The 17,451-nt window shown below is 41.8% G+C and overlaps 1 protein-coding gene across 1 annotated transcript in view; it reads left to right on the top strand.

The window, feature by feature from the left end:
* LOC112582116 (neuroblastoma-amplified sequence-like) overlaps positions 1-17,451 on the top strand; it is a 39,171-nt gene that overhangs the window by 4,329 nt on the left and 17,391 nt on the right. Inside the window, exons 3-5 of the mRNA XM_044937230.2 lie at positions 5,292-5,368; positions 5,756-5,893; positions 15,973-16,202. Coding sequence (XP_044793165.2) covers positions 5,330-5,368; positions 5,756-5,893; positions 15,973-16,202 — 407 coding nt within the window. The 5' untranslated portion in view covers positions 5,292-5,329. The remainder of the gene's footprint in view (positions 1-5,291; positions 5,369-5,755; positions 5,894-15,972; positions 16,203-17,451) is intronic.

Below are 17,451 nucleotides of genomic sequence, written 5' to 3'. Positions count from 1 at the left end.
GCAAATTAAATTCATACACAGTGCTAAATGTAGGACAGATCTTTATTATTATTATTTTTTAAATAAATACATGTATTTTAAATGGTAATGAAAAATCACTGCAATACAGTCTACAGCCAGCAAGATATCTTGTGGATCCCATCCGATTGAAACCCTGTGGTTTCTGGACTACTTCAGATCCTCCTTGATAATTTTGTCATATGTAGCTTTACATGGCTCACAGATTCTCCTATATGTGAGGGTTTGAATTGCGCCTCAGTGAAGGCTGCTGAGAAAGTTGGGATGGGGTCAAGTGTGGGCAGTTATGACGTGTCTCCCCTTTCCCCTCCTCCCGTCTCTCCCCTCTCATCTTCCCCCAAGCGCCCCACCAAGTTGGTTTCCTTCAATAATTCAGTTGTTAGGGAGGAGGGGTTCTGGGTCAGCACTTGGGTTGTAGGGATTAATGAGCCGTGATCTGGCTGTGGGAGAAAAAAGATGTCACAAAGTGACTTTGACAGTTGTGTTAAGCATCAGGGAAGAGACATGATCCCTTTCCTTTCAACCTGGGGATGTAGGAGATGCTGGTGCGCCTGACACGGGTGATGGTGGCCTTTCCCGTCTTGGAGCAGCAGCGAGGCCACAGGCTTTGTGTGGCTGGAAACTCAGCTGCCTGAGTGCTAGAGAGGAGGCACATGTATACTTGTCCACACGGAACCCCGTTTGGGAAATAACTGTTGGGGAGCTTGAGCATTTGACCCTGTTTTCAGAAGGATTTTTCCCCTTTTCTTTAAATATTTTATTAAGGAAATTTTCAAATGCATAGAAAAGTCAAGAAACTTCTACAGTGAACCTCCCATATACTCTCCACCTGGATTTCAACAATTAATATTTTACTACACTTGCTCTTGTCCTCCCACCAAATACAGCTTCTTTCTCTGACACATTTCAGAGTTGTAGGCATCGTTACTCTTCGCCTCTTGACATGCACTGTGCGTATCTTTAACTACAGTCAATATTTCTTACTTTTTTATTTTACAACAGTTTTATTATTTATTTTTTTCATTTACCAACAATGAAATGCAAAAATCCTAAGTGTAGACATAAGACTGTGAGTTTTGACAAGCACAGCACCTGTGTAACCCTGACTCCTTTCAAGATGCAGAACTTTACTGTGACCCCAGAAAGTCGATGCCTCTTTCCTGAAAACACCCACCCCACACTCCCAATCGGAACTGACACATGTTCAGTTTTTCCCCTGCTATAGATGAGCTTTGACTGCTCTAGAATTCATTCAGTGGGATATATTCTTTTATGTGGAACGAGATTATCTGCTTCTATCAGTAGGTTTTTTTCTATTCTTTCTTTCTTATTTTTTTTAATAACTGAAAGGTATTCCACTGTATGAATATACCACAATTTACCCCTTCTCCTAGTGAGGGACATGGGAGCTTTTTCCAGCTGAGGGTTGTTATGAAAAAGCTGCCGTGAACTCAGCAGTTTTTGTGAACCTGTGTTTTTACGGACCTTTGTTTTTATTTCTCTAGGGTAACTATCTAAGGGTGGAGTTGATGAGCCAAAGTTTTTTTTAAGGAACTATCAGACCTCTCTTGTTGGCTGTTGTGGTTTTTCTGGGCTGTGGTTCTTTAAGACTTCAAGTTCCCCATCTGAATTTTGCCTGCCTGGCAAGGAGCAGACAGAAGCTTGTCCTCAGGATAGAAGCTGTAAAGATGGGAAACTCACTGGTGTCATTTCATTTTCCAAGTGGCATCTGCCCTCTAGTTTCTGTCTGCTTTGAGTGTCTCACCAGTGCCTTAAGATACCTGTTTTTCATGCTTTATCCAGAGTACAGTTTTCATCTGCAGGAGGGCTGTACAAGTAAGAGAACCCAATCCCAGAAGAATTTAAATCGGATGTAGTATTCTGGATTTCACTGGAGTTCGTCTGATGAGAGTGGGGCAAAAGTCTGAGTCATCAATTCCCCAGAAAGATGAAACAAAAAGCCAGGGTACCTTTCTCTTAGGATTAATTCTGAGGAGTCAACTCATATCAATGAAGCTTACCCTGTGGAGAGGACTTTGGACTCACCCTCAACTTAAGTGATCTTCATCTTCTGTGGTTGAAGTAGATGTCAGGAGACCTCTTGAGAAATGGGCCAAATGGGCATTCAGGTGGATGAGATATGCCAGCTAAATGGCAGTCCTGGTGGAGATGCTGCAACAAACACTTGGCTTAAAGTGAGAATTTGAAAAACACATGGCAGTTTGGCGATAGCTATAAAAATTATAGTTGTGGGATTATTTGACCTAGTGATTCCGCTTCTAGGAATTTATTCCATGAATTCTCACACATGGAAAACACGGCACATGTTCATTGCTTGTAATAGCATAAGATTGTCGATAGCCTGATACATACCGATGGAGAGGGATATCTTATTTTGTATGTTTCGTTTTCTGTCTGCGTGAGTCAGCTTGGGCTGACAGGACAGAATACTATAGACCAGGTGGCTTAAACAGCAAAAATTCCCAGTCTCACAGTTTGGAGACTGGAAATCAGATGCCAGTGTGGTTGGGTTCTGGTGAGTTATCTCTTCCCGGCTAGCACACAGCTGCCCTCTCACTGTGTCTTTACCTCAGGGCAGAGAGAGAGGGAGAGGGAGGCAGAAGGTATGAAGGGGGCAGAGTATGGGTTTTCATGGGAAATAACAGGCGAGGTCTGGTAGGCGTGCTTGAGCAAGCTTGAGATGAAGAGTTTGGGTAACTTTGGTGGACTCTGGGCTATGGGGTGATCTCTGCCTATCTAGTATTTGGCCCTGGGGTGATCAGGGCAGAGGTGATATTGTGCCTGGAATGCAGAAGCCAGAGAAAGGGGCTGGTTCAGAGAATTGGCTCCAAGCTGGTTGGTTTGCACATCAGTGGTGTGCCCGCAGGGAAGCTGTTTGCTTTACTTGGCAACTGACTAGTTTGCCAATAGCCCAGATTGACAGGACTCTTCCCCCTCAAATGTCAGTGCATTATAAATTGCAGAAAAGTTTTAAAATTGATGAATACTGTTGTGAATATGGGGCTTCCCTGGTGGCTCATTCAGTAAAGAATCTGCCTGTGGTGCACGAGACCCGGGTTCAGTCCCTGGGTTGGGAAGATCTCCTGGAGAAGGAAATGGCAACCCACTGCAGCACTCTTTGCTGGAGAATTCCATGGACAGAGGAGCCTGGCAGGCTACAGTCCATGGGGTCACAAGAGTCAGACATAAGAGTTGTTTATATGAAATGAAGCCTTTGTGGTTATTATTCACTTGGAGCAAATATTTGTATTTTAAAATGATTATTTTCACTATTTGTAAAAATAACAATGATTCTTTGGACTTCTCTGAGGGTGATTTTTGTCATTACTTTTAGCTCATGGAAATTAATTATTTCTTTTCTCTTTTGCCTGCTAAAAGCTTTGTATTCAATGAAATATGTTCAAGAAACACTGGTGACCATCTTTTGAGTTGTACATGTGAAATAATATAACTATTTGAAAAATAAACCTATTGAAACTTATATTTTCAAATCTAGTTTTTCCCTCACAAAGGTCTCTCAAGGGAACTCTGCTTTATTTCAGCCACGTCGTCATGACTGTTCTTTGTTGTTTTTGTTTTTTGTTGGGTTGTTTTCCTTTTAGAATTTCCTTCAGGATCTGGAGCATATGCTTAGGACTTCAGGGGTAGCATATTTTTTCATCCCTTGAAGGTGCTTTGATTTTTGGAAATCGCCAAATGTACATTAAATGGAGTGTAAGATTGAGTTGATGATAGGATTAAAAACAAAAAGAAAACAAGGAAAGAAAGAAAGGAAAAAAGATCTGACTGGAAGTCAGTAATGGGACTGGATGATTTTCCCAGGAAGGGCTCAGACCAGCCCCAAACACAACTCTGAGAGGGACGGTCCTCCATTAGCTGGGGTATCGGCCATTCACCTGGAATAAGGGCTCCTGAGCCATTCGAGACAGGGCTGGTTTTGATGAGTAGGTTTAGATTCTAAAAGCCATAAAAAGGGGGTGGTTTGAAAACTGTCCTCTTTTGTACATAAGGAAGGGAAATATCTGAAGGAAGTAAAAATGGAGTGGAAAAAAGCTAGATGAGATTGGAGGTTGCAATTGTAGAGGAAATGAGTATTTAGAGAACTCAGATTCTTTTACTAGAGGTACTGTGCAAGAAGCCTAGTTCCCTTTTAGATGAGTCAGGCACAGGACATGGAGTTTTAGGTCACTTCTGACACTCCACCCACTTAGAGCTGGCTCATCTAGGCTCAGCTGGTAAAGAATCCACCTGCAATGCAGGAGACCAGGGTTCGATCCCTGAGTTGGGAAGATCCTGGAGAAGGGAAAGGCTACCCACTCCAGTATTCTGGCCTGGAGAACTGTATAGTCCATGGGGTTGCAAAGAGTCAGACATGGCTGAGCAACTTTCAGCTTCCTCTAATACACCATAAAATTATATGGTGTATTTACAAAGTGAAATATTACTTACTTTGAATTATTTAGATGCTGTTTACCATCATTAGTGAAGATCAGGAGAGTGTGTTCTCTATAAAAAAAGTTTACACTGTGATGACAGTGACTGTCTGGTATTGGCCACTTAAGGTCCTAAATGAATGCCTCCTTGTTAATACAAAATGGATAAAAACACAGGTGTTATTCGCAGTGTTCTCTCTTTTATTAAATCCATGGCATTGATAGGTTGTTGCTTATATAAAGAAGTCTTATAAAAGTTGTAACGGTTGGGATATTTTAAGATGTTATATAATCAAAGCATGAAACTTGTTTTCTTTTCGTGGAGTGTGGTGCAGAGAAAGAACCCAGCCATATTGTCATGACTGTAGTAATCAAGAGAGTTATCCTAAGTCTGCTCTCGCAGATCTGTGTTGTTGTTCTGACCATGAGTGCTCACGTGGTCATCTTCCACAGTAGCTGGCATTGATATCCAGAATTGTATAGCATGGCCTGGGTCTCTAAAACCGGAAGATTAGCTGGAAGTGACACCCTCACTGATCTGTTTGCACTTAGACTTTGTAGCTGCACTAACAGTATTCACATATGTAAGTAGCAAATGGCATAATGTGTTTGAGTTAAGGCAAGACTACCATTTAACATAGTTTCATATAATCTGTACTTCGATGGTGCTGAATAGACTTTCTCATAAAGCATCTTAAAAAGTTCTCTGAAGATAATTACAGTTGAAATCATGAAGGACTAAAATCGTGACACTTAGTAACCATGACTGTCACATGGATCCTCAAAGAAAACAATGAATTTTTTTTCCCCCGCATCCAGTTCTCTTACAGCTAGCAAGTGACGCTTTACCAAATGATATGACATTGGCTCTTGCTTATCTCCTGGCCTTACCACAGGTAAGTTTGCCCTTAACCAAGAAAAAATGACTTAAAAAATGAATAAACTGAAAGTCTCTACTGGGGATTTTCACCAGTGAATTGTTTATTGCATGTTTCATTTCCTTCTGGTTGTTCCTCTGCATAACGGAAGGGCTGTGGTCAGTATCTCAAGAGTAAAGTCTACAATGTTAGCTGAAATCTTGATTTTTAAATCTTCTTTCACATGCATAGGATCTGCCTTTATAATCTGTCTGAATTTTAATGTAGTCATGTTAAGATGAGCTTGAGTCGATTTGATAGAAACTTTGAACCAAAATTCTACAGTAAGGACTAGAAATGTAATGGTTTATGATGGTTGTGCCAATTTCCTTTCAGCTGAGCTCTTTCTCTTGTTCTCCCTTGTAGGTGTTAGATGCTAACAAGTGCTTTGAAAAGCAGTCCCACTCTGCTCTCCTTCTCCAATTGGCAGCCTATTATTATAGCCTCCAGATCTACGCCCAGTTGGCTCCATGTTTCAGGGACAAATGCCATCCTCTTTACAGGGTGAGTCCTCACAGTTTCCACTTTATTAATGAGAAATGGTAAAGCTTTTCTAAAGTAGTTACAACACTTATTTACCTCTTCGGAGGGACTGAAGCGCTTTGCATTCAGAATGGATTCACAGTGGCTGTGTTAGATGGAGTTGCTTTTCCATGCATTAATAAGAGGCAGAGGTTATAGTATGTAAGGTGAATGTTGCTGCTGCTGCTGCTAAGTCGCTTCAGTCGTGTCCAACTCTGTGCGACCCTGTAGACGGCAGCCTACCAGGCTCCCCCGTCCCTGGGATTCTCCAGGCAAGAGTACTGAAGTGGGGTGCCATCGCCTTCTCCGAAGGTGAGTGTTGATTCACCCCTAACTTCTCTGTCATTTACTTTATTTTACAGCATTCTTAGGAAAGGCTGAAGTAGTAGAGGAGAAACGGAGAACTGGCTTTGTAACTACTTTCTCAAGAGGAAGATGGCTCTGATTTAGGACAGTATGCAATGTTGTTCTTTGAACAGCACTGCACTTTTATTTATTTTTAAGCCAGAGAGGTATGAGAGTAGTAATTGTGCAGGTGAAATGTTGAGACATACTATGCCTACTTACTCCCATGGTTCTGACACCTTTTATTAAATTTATTGTTAATTTCTGAGTGAGCCCACCTAAGCTTGGCCTCAAGTTACATTGCCTTCTTTTCTGGACCCAAAAGTGTTTCAGGTGCTGCTAGAAAACGGAAGGCCTCTAGGTTTACTTGTCTGCACCAGCCTTAAGCATCAGCATTCAGAAATTATCTCCTTTTTATACTGGGTATTTTAAGAGAATTACCACTTTAAGAATAGATAAGCAAATAGATTAGACTTTCAAATCCACTCTGTGTACAAACTCAAGGCTTAGTGTCTCTTGAGGCAGGATTCTTCCTCCCCTGACCCAGAGCAGACTGCAGAGAAAGAATTTGGATGCCTTGGCCATCCAAAACATATGTAAGAGCCTGTAAGTATATGAAAACATTCTGTTCATGGCAAAATCTATGGCTTTGATTCATCAGTTTTTATTTAGAAAGAGAAAGGGGAATGAGCGAACTCTCTGCCACACAGGTTACTCTCCCAAGGGCATCACCATTATGAGTGGATATTGTTTTCAGAAATGGGTATATTAGGATGAAGTTTGGGCCAAGAAAAGAACTGTCTTTTTTAGTCTAGTTCATGTATTACTTTATTTGGGAAATTTTGAATTTCTTGTTTTGATAGCTACTACTGCTTTGTACTCCTTTTTCCCCCTATACTCTAGTAATTTTCCTTTGTTTTGCTTTTATATCACAGGTATGTTTTTGTTTGAGATAAGGAATTGACCTACTGTGTTATAAATTGAGAGGAAGAGTGATTATATATAGGTGGAAGTGTGGCAGGTTAATTTCTGGAACAGTGTACTTACTTAATGGAGCAAGCATCGTCTCTTCCTTTCTGTCGCTTCTGCATCTTTTTCCAGGCATCTGGCAGAGCAGCCTTTCCGGAATGGAGGTCTGGGCTTCCTCTCCTCCACTTCAGTGCTTCAGTGGTTTCCCGTGGCCCTAGCGAGGTCGTCTGGCCTCTGTTTCCTCACCTTCATTTTCCTTTTGTTCCAGCCATACCAAGCTGCTTAAATTTCTCACACAGCCCGTGTATTCTCTGTTCCTTGTCTTCAGCACTTTGTAATCTTTTGCCCATAATGTTTTGCCAGCATGCCTTTGCTTAGTGCTCGGGTCCTGCCACCTGCCACCATCCTGTCATGCTCCCAAGCTGTGCTGGATGCTCCTCTGTGTGCCTGTACTGCCCTTTCCTTACCTCGTGACTTCTATACTGTGTTACTTTGAATTTATCTATTTTCATCTCACTGGATAACGAGCTGTTTCAGGCCGGTGCCTGTGTTGTATTCATTGGTTTCCTCGTTGCAGGACCTGGAATGTCAAGGGGAGTAAACAGATGTTCCCTGGGGTAGAATACTGAAAATTAATGAGTCATCCTTCAGTACATAGGAGGCAGTTGGATAATGTGTGTGTGTTTATCAAAAATATTTGTCAGATGACTGCTTGTGCCAGGCAGTGTTCTAGGTCCTGGGAAGACAGTAGTGGACAGTGTATATAAAAACACTTCCCCTTTTCAGATTTACATTCTGTTTGGGGAGGGGCCCCATCAACAACAAAAAAAGTAAATATATTCTTTGTTTGATTATGATAAGAGCTTTGCAAACAAAAAGCAAAGAAGAAAGTTAAGCAGTGGAGTACAGTTTAAAACAGGCTCAGGAAAGGCCTGAGTTAAGAGGGTGACCTTTGACTAAAGAAAAGGATGAGCATAGCACGAGGAAGACTGAGGGGAGGAGAGCGTTCTAGATAAAAGGATGGAACCTATAACAGAGAAGTTGATATGTCCCTGTGCCATCCTATGTACTCTAGTGTTTTTTCACAAGTATTTAAGGAAGTATTGAAAGTATTACTTTATAAAATGTGAGGCACAGAAGTGTTGCCCGACTCCAGAGGGAAAGGACAGCAGTGGAGTCGGTGACCAGACTTCACTGTGACCCGATCGGGTCTCCTCTAGGCCGGGAAGGTGTCAGGAGGGGTCACAGCAGTGGTGTATGTGGGGCTTGTTTAGGGGAGCTGTCTGGGAACGGTAGAAGGATGAGTCTCACCGTGGGAAGACATAGGCTGTCTCAGTACCTTTCACATTCATTCTGCCGTTTGATTCCATTGAGCAGCCTCATTTTGCAGAAGTGGCAGCCTCTGCAGAAGGTAAGACTCAGAGAAATTGGGTTACTTGCTCAGGGTCGCTCCGGTAGGACGTGACCTCAGTCACCGGAGCTCCTGATTCCAGTCTTTACCTGCCCATTGTCTGGTCGTGTGGCCACTCCAGCTTTGTTTCAGAAGCAGCGTGTCCCTGTGTTTTGGACCCGAGTGATCTCTGGCTTGCACTCCAGCATGATGTTTCTACCCGCTTTGCAGTGGCTGCTGGCTGAAATCTCCACTCCCGTGTTTGACAGGGAAGCCACTCAATGAACACTGGTGGCTCTTCCTCACCCCACCAGTCATGATCCCAACACTGGCTCATTTGAAGTTTATGCTCTGACTGTTCAGACTGTATATTTCTCTGAATCTGACATCCTTTCCCACGCCTTGGTGTCTGTGCAGATGTAATTCTCCTGCCTGAAATACCTCTTACTTCTTCCCACTAGTAGCAGATGAGTCTGAGCTTAAAAAAGCTTCCTGTGTGAAACTTTCTCTGCTGCCTGAAATGATTTTGTTTTTAATTCTCTTTCTTACCTTTCTAATTATTGTAAATAATCTTTTTTTTTTAAGTTGAAAAGTAAAGTTAAAGTCACTCAGTCATATCTGACTCTTTGCGACCCCATGGACTGTAGCCTACCAGGCTCCTCTGTCTATGGAATTCTCCAGGCCAGAATACTGGAGTGGGTAGCCTTTCCCTTCTCCAGGGAATCTTCCCAACCCAGGGATCGAACCCAGGTCTCCCACATTGCAGGCAGATTCTTTACCAGCTGAGCCACAAGTTAATTTCTGTCTCTCACGGCGCTCTTCCAGACTTCCCCTAGAGCGGATCTTGTAGGCTGTGGTAGCCGGTGCACCTCGTCTTCTTTCCACATATGATCCTGTTGAGGGCAGGAATCCCCGTCTATTCAGAATCCCCAGGACATCACCTCCTTCTAGTTACTCAGTGACTGTTATTGGCATGTGACTAATTTGAGGAATCATTTCACCTGCTATGGTGAACAGCCATCAGTATTACATTTTGGGAGTCCTGACTTTTCTTGGACGGGCCTGTTAGCTGGATGTTTTAAGTATGTTTGCATTGTCCATTGACTACCTAATGGCTCATTATTTGAGTCTTTTCAGAATCTCTCCCTGCAAAAAACCACACAGCTGAGTTTGAATTAGACATGACAAATTTCTGATGAATCATCTTGGAAATGGAGATCCAAGTGGTTTCAATTTGTTGCCCACACATAATAACTCTCCACGAAGCTTTGCTTCCACTCAATTGTCAGTCCAGCTTGTTTCACATTTTCTCTTTCCACTCCCTGCAGTTCTGAGCTGCGGGAATGATAACTTAGGTAGATTACTAGGTTTGAATGAAAGTGTTGATATGATTTGTGGTGTCATTTCTGATAAGAAGCCTGTGCATCTTGGTGCAAAGCACATCCTGTGTCAGCCGCACAGACCCCCAGGACCCGGCAGCAAACCTGGGTGATCATTGGAGCAGCCCAGCAGGCCTTTTTTCTTTTTAATATTTATTGATTGACTGATTGATGGATTGATTTAGCTGGCTGCACCAGATCTTAGTTGCAGCATATGGAATCTAGTTCCCCGTCCAGGTATCGACCCCAGGCCCTCTGCCCTGGGAGTGTGGAGTCTTAGCCACCTGACCACTGGGGAAGTCCCTCATGTTTCTTTTTAGAGATCTATAATGATGATTGGCAAATGGTCACTTGCAGAGAATTTCCTCTTCTAGTGTTTATCCTAATAAACTTTTTATGTTGAAAAAACAATGCAAAAACATGGCAAAAAACAGATGATGAAAATAGGATAAAACAAAAGGTCAGTTTCCTTTTTGTATCAGTCCATAAATAGTTATGGTTGTACATATTTATATAACAACTTTTCAATACAGATATGAGTAAGCTATACACATTTCTGTACCTTGTTTATTTGTATCTTTTGTAATTATTGTAACTGCATCTTTTTTACAAATTGAAGTATTTAATTGTAGTTTTTTTACAAATTGAAGTATTGAAATTTACAAAGTGTTAATTTCTGGTATACAAACAAAGTGGTTCAGTTATACATATAAGCATGCAAGTACACACGTGCATATATTCTTTTCCATTGTGGGTTATTACAAGATATTGAATATAGTTCCCTGTGCTATACAGTATGACCTTGTTGTTTATTTATTTTATACAGAATACTGTGTATCTGCTCATCTCAAACTCCTAATTTATCCCTCTTCACGTATATGCATCTTGAAGTGTAATTTCTCTAGCTTAAAAAAAAAAAGTTTAAGAAGATAAAATCATTTAAAAATGGAAATGTGTCTTTTAGTTTTATATGCTAGAGAATCAAACCTAGCAGGGGATGAAATTCAAAACTTTATGGTAGACTATTTCTAAGATGCATTTTTTTAAGCTACTAATTGAAAATACTAAGTAGAAAATTATCTCAAGCAAGTAACAACCCTAGAGGGAAAACATACCACCTGTTTAAAACTTTCCAAACAATATTACCAAGAAATGGAGACTATTAAGCCTGAATGGATTTATTACCTCTACTAGTTAGTAGTACTAGATGAAGTCATTCAGCGTTCTAGTCTCATAAATATTTATGTACATTAATTTTTTTTTTTACAGGGACCTGGCCATAGTCTTTAAAGAAAGCATATTTTTTTTTCTACACCTTAAAGAAACTGCATTGCCAGATTTGGGGGGAAGATTAGAATAATTTATTCTCTACACTTCTTAAATTTTTTATGCCTTTTTATGTTTTCAGTTTTTGTAGTATCATTTCAATACTGAATATGGGAGATTTCAAAGCTACCCGTAAAGTCCTTCAAAAGTTTCTTAAAGGCTAAAAACTTTTGTACTCATGGATCATGTCATTGAACTTAGGTGGAAAAAGAGGGAGAAAGGTTTGAATATACTTTGCTCAAAAATTAGTGACTTGATGTGTAAAGCTGGATGTAGGACATTCAAGGAGCTCTGCTGGCAGGGTAGGGAGCAGGGCCTGGTACAGTGGAGAGCCCACAAGAGATCAGGAGGCTTGAGTCTCTTCCTTGCTGTGAGACTCCAGCTCAGGATGCCTAATTAGAGATTGGCATCTATAAAGCAGTTACCAGCAGTCTCCTGTGCCCATCACTGGGTTGGTATGAAGGTCAGATCAAAATCATGTGAAAGTGCTTTAGAAACTTTAATGCTGTGCACTTGTGAAGTGATTGAATGAATGTATGAAATGAAGTGTTGGGCTGAGTAGAGGATGCTTTTGGAATATATTGAGAGAAATTGTGATGAGCCCAGGGGAAGAATTGTTGCTAGAATTTAAAACTTACATTGGAAATAATCATGACAGGTAAAGTTTCTGGAGGAAGGGATAGAAAGTAGTAGTGATAATGATTAGAAAATAATTTGCATAGAAAGCTAGAACTTAAAACATGCTCATCCATCTACTCTCTATGAAGCGTCTGTCAAGAACAACGTATTGGTTGGCCAAAAGATTCGTTCGAATTTTTGCCCCAAATTGCATCTCTAGTAAGCAAAGGATCTGGTATATAAACTAGTACTGCTGATGTAAAAGCTGCTGCTGCTCTTTGGTGTGTCCCCCTTTTACTCCACAACTCTAATGTGCTGTGGGAAAGATACATCCACTAAGTACACCTGGTTTCTGCCCTCTAGAAACTAATTTAATACTTAAAAGAGAGGCAATGTAAAGTATGCAATAAAAGTACAATTAAAGTGTAACAGATGTATCAGTAATGTGCGTGCATAGTCACTGAGTCATGTCCTACTCTTTGCAACTCCATGTTCTGCAGCCTGCCAGGCTCCTCTGTCCATGGGATTCTCCAGGCAAGAATACTGTAGTGGGCTGCCATTTCCCTCTCCAGGGTCTCTTCCCAGTCCAGGGATCAAACCTGTATCTTTTGAGTCTCCTGAATTGGCAGGCAGCTTCTTTACTACTGTGCTACCTGGGAATACCTTTGAGTAAATTCCATAATTGCTTTCATTTTTGGAGCCCCTCCTACGGACCAGGTCTTGGTTTGTGTATTTTATATGTGTGTGTGTGTATAGTTTCTTAGGCTTTGTGCAACCATGCGAGCTATAGTATATTGCCATTTTATAGATAAGACTATTAAGTTTGTAGTTGTTAAGTAGCTTGCACAAGGACATTCAGCTAGTAACTTATGTGTATCCATGTTTATTACACTCTGTCATGCCATTTTCTTCATTGGAAAAAAAGAATAGGTGTTTTTTTGCCACATATGAAAATGAAGGTTGTATGTGGAGACTTGAAACTCTCTGTGAGATAAAGAAAAGCCAGTGTAATGTTAGTAGTAGCAATTATGTGCATTATTGCTGTGTGCTATTCAGTACTCTTGGAGCTGAACTCTTTAACCTGGTTTGGGAATTTGCTTCATAAATGGTGTTAGAAAGAGAATAGAAATGAGATCAGATATTTGGTGTACTCTCCCAATACAGGTACCAAATCCATGAGATGCCAGAAAACTGAGTGAGAAAATGAGTATGGTACAATAACCGTAAGAAGCCCTTGGGAGAGTGAAGGTAGTCTGTTCCATGAGTAGGGAGTAGGAACCAACAGCCTGGTAGAGCAGGGCATGGAGTCATACAGAGATGGGCTGCCTGGTTGTTGCTCTGCCTTCCGAGCACACTGGGCTGTTTGAGGCTGGAGGACTTGAGTCTAAAATCAGAGGGTCAGAATATACATGGAAAAAAGCCTTCTTCACTGTTTTGATCAACATGAGTTAGCTAGTGGAGTGCAAAACCAGTACAAAGAGCTCCCTGAAAGAACACCTCAGAAGAGCTGTCCTGCTGCCCTAAGACCCCAGTTGCTGCATATTTGCTCCTGCTCTCTCTCTTTCTAGGCAGAAAAGTGCTTACTGGATGAGGTGTGAGACGAGCGGGCAACAACAGGGCACACCAGGATGCAGAGCAGGTGTAGATGGGCTGCTGGCTCCCTGGCAACATCCATATGCCAGACGGCTTCAGAGGGGGCTGTGCCTCTGGTGGGTGGTTCAGGGAGGGGCCTCATGAGCTTCAGTCTGTAAGCAGAAGGGAACCGGGTTAAATGACAGATGAAGAGGCACTAAGAGCCTAGGAATGGGATCTGATTTGCCTAAATCCGTTGCCAGATATACCAGCCTTATACAGCTTATTCCCAAATCACTTCTAAATGCAGTTAGATCAGCTTTGTGCACTCCATCTTCCCATCAGGGCTTAGCCATCTAGGCTTAGCACATATTCTCACCTTTACTGGAATTTGTTTCCCTGTTGTTTTTTTTTAATATATAATAATTTTATTTATTTTTAGCCATGCTGGGTCTTCCTTGCTGCACAGGTGTTTTTCTAACTGCGGCAAGCGGAGACTAGTTGCGGTGCAAGGGATTCTCATCGTGGTGGCTTCTCTTGTTGCAGAGCATAGGCTCTAGGGTGTGTGGGCTTCGGCAGTTGTGGCTCCCAGGCTCTAGAGCACAGGTTCAGCAGTTGTGGCCCATGGGCTTAGTTGCTCCAAAGCATGTGGGTTCTTCCCGGACCAGGGATTGAACCCATGTCTCCTGCATTGGCAGGTGGATTCTTTACCAGTGAGCCATGAGGGGAAGCCCTTTTTCTTGATGGCCTTTTTACTACTTAACACCTGAATAGTTAGACTAGGAATTAACTCTTCCACGAAGCCCTGCTTGACACATGCCTGAAGCCAACCCCTCTGTATTCATTCCCATAGCACCCTGTGCTTAGTGGTATCAAACCATTTATTGTCGTTTGATTGATTGTCTTTCCTTATAGACTACATTCCTGGAGGAAAGGGTCACATCTTCTTAGGACATCACCTGGCACATAATAGCTGCACAAAAAGTATTTGTTGAGTGAATGACAGGTGATCTTACAGCTACTTACTTGGGAGCATTGGTCTTCAAATCCAGGTCTTTTGACTTGAGATAGATAGCTGCAGTTTTTGAAGACAGGACTCAGTGTATGCATAGAGATAGGGGAAGCATTTAGTAAAGTTGACCTTTTCTTAAATCTACCTGTTGGAATCCAGGAAGATTTCTTTAATTGGTTTTTATCATCACTTCCAGACCGTTCCTTAATAGGATCAAGAGAGAGAATGTCAGGCTAGGTTTGGCAATATAGACCCGACACTGATAAATCGCCTGTGCAGCTCAGAATAATGACTTATGCATGAGAAATGCTGATGGCTTATTATAATTAGATGTGTTTTAGAGAGCCACAGGTAGATTCGGGAGTGTTTTTTTTTTTTTTCTTTCTAATTTGCTCATATTAGAATATGTACCATGTCTTCCCAGAAGCTGGGAGGGATTGAGTTAATGTTGTTCACATGTTAAGTAACTCTGGAAGCATGGTGGAGCTGCTATGGCTTCATTGACACCCAGACCAACTTTAAATAAATGTGGTTATATTATATTTATTTAATATAAATAAATAACTACCTTTCCTGTCAGCTGATCAATTCTGGGCTTTGTTCTATTTGAATAATTGTTTTGTAACATCAGTATCAGTTTAGTCGCTCAGTCGTGTCCGACTCTTTGTGACCCCATGCGCTGCAGCACGCCAGGCCTCCCTGTCCATCACCAACTCCTAGAGTTTACTCAAACTCATGTCCATTGAGTCGGTGATGCCATCCAACCATCTCATCCTCTGTCGTCCCCTTTTCCTCCCACCTTCAATCTTTCCCAGCATCAGGGTTTTTTCAAATGAGTCAAAGAATTACAGGACAGTATCCCATTGAGCCCCAAATTGAGCAAAGTACAAATTGGTTGCATACTTTCTTAGGAAACTAGAAAAAAAATGATGATTGTAGGAACAAGGATGGGTTTTTTTCCCCCTTACTTATCCCTGGAGAAAATACTCTTCTACTTAACTGCCTAGGCATTTCTAATGGGATTATTGAACTACAGCTTTGTTATTGAGAATACTTAGATGGTCCAAAGAATATTTATCCAGGGGCAATGATGACAAAAATTGCTTCCAGGGTGAATTATTATAAATGATCAGATAATTAGGGAAGAGATCTGGAATAGGCTCAGGTATCCAATGGTAGTTGAAAAAGCAAGCATATGTATTTTTTAAGTGGATGGAGGTTTTTAAGGTAAAAGAACAGAGCAGGCATCCAGAAATCCATTCCTAGACTCAGTTTCTGTGTCCTGTTCTTATGGTCTGCAAAATGGACCACCTCTGCAACAGACTCCCCAGGGTGGTTGTAAACCTTGATTAGATAGCGGCCGTGTGAAGGGCCAGACAGACGTCCAGTTGACGTGACCTTCTTCCCATTGTTACTTTTTTTTTCTAATTAGTCTTTTTGTTATTCACAGGCTGATCCCAAAGAACTGATCAAGATGGTCAGCAGGCATGTGACTCTGTACGGACAAGAGGCCTGGCCCGAGGAGCTCGCTGCACTGACCAAGCAGTTGCACTATTACAACCAACGCCTGCTGGACTTCACTCAGGCTCAGATCCTCCAGGGCCTGCAGAAGGGTGTGGACGTGCAGCGGTTCACGGCCGACGACCAGTACAAAAGGGAAACCATCCTTGGCCTGGCCGAGTAAGAGATACCTTTGTCTCATAAAGGGATGGGATAAAACACACAAGGACAAGCTGAGGTATCAGGACTATGAGTCACAGTCCCTTAAAGATGTACATTCATGGTTACCGTAAGCAGGGTTTCCTCTACTTCTTCCGATCCTGTGAGGGACATGTGAGTCTTCACAAATGGATTGTTGGTGGGATCATGGTTAGCATAGCTGCCTTCTGAATGATCAGTAGATGCGGACTGTATTTTAGGCTTGCAGATTTAAAATAGTAAGGATGATAATTATAAGAAAATTTCCCTATGATTTTGGTATCCTGACCCCAGTACCATGTTAGAGGTGATGCAGTATGATCGGGGTTAAAAGTATGAAGCTTACCGTGTGCGTGCTAAGCCACTTCAGTTGTGTCCTATTCTTGGCAACCCATGGACTATAACCTGCCAGGCTCCTCTGTCCGTGGGGTTCTCCTGGCAGAAATACTGGAGTGGGTTGCCTTGCCTCCTCCAGGGGATCTTCCTAACCCAGTGATTGAACCCATGTCTCTTACGTCTCCTGCATTGGCAGACAGGTTCTTTACTACGAATGCCACCTGGGAAGCCCATGAAGCTTACTTTAGAAATTTAAAAACAAGATTCCCTTTGATTCCTGGCTGGAATCTCACTTTCTGCTACATGGCTGTTTAATTTCCTCACTGTGTTAAAAATAGGTACAGTCGACTTAATCCAAGAGGAAGGACCACGTGTTGTGGGTCCAGGGCACCTTCATCTGTCCTGGGTTCCGAGAGAAAGCAGATCTTTCACTCTGGCAGTTTCTCTTGTTCGAAGCCTGTAGCAGCTTCCGTTTTTTCCTTTGTCCCTTAGCTCTTTCCAGAGAAAAGTTAGCCCTTGTGTGAGATGCCAGTACACTTCAAGGCCTGTGGGAATGTTCTCTTCTAGGTATGGAGTTGCCCTTGGTTTTAATACTGGTCCTCATTTTTTGTTTTAGATCAAATGAGTTCTGATCAAATGAGAATTACATGCCAGGTGTTGGGGAAGTTAAACAAGATATTTTTATAAAGTGGGCTCACTCACAATGGTTATTAAGTTAGAGGTATGTTTTGTTTTTAACACCCTGATTTGTGGAGTGCTTCTTATGGGCCTAGAATGGTGTTAGATGCTCTATAAACTTTATTTTGAAAACATCTTTTAATCCTTAAAGGTAGCCCTCTGATAGAAAATGTTATCCCCATGTTATAGCTGAAGAACTTAAAAGTGTTTGTCACTC

This window comes from Bubalus bubalis, chromosome X (assembly GCF_019923935.1).
Source record: "Bubalus bubalis isolate 160015118507 breed Murrah chromosome X, NDDB_SH_1, whole genome shotgun sequence".
NCBI classification, from domain to species: domain Eukaryota; kingdom Metazoa; phylum Chordata; class Mammalia; order Artiodactyla; family Bovidae; genus Bubalus; species Bubalus bubalis.
Note: the sequence above shows the minus strand (reverse complement) of the source record. Positions and strands in the feature narration are given on the sequence as shown.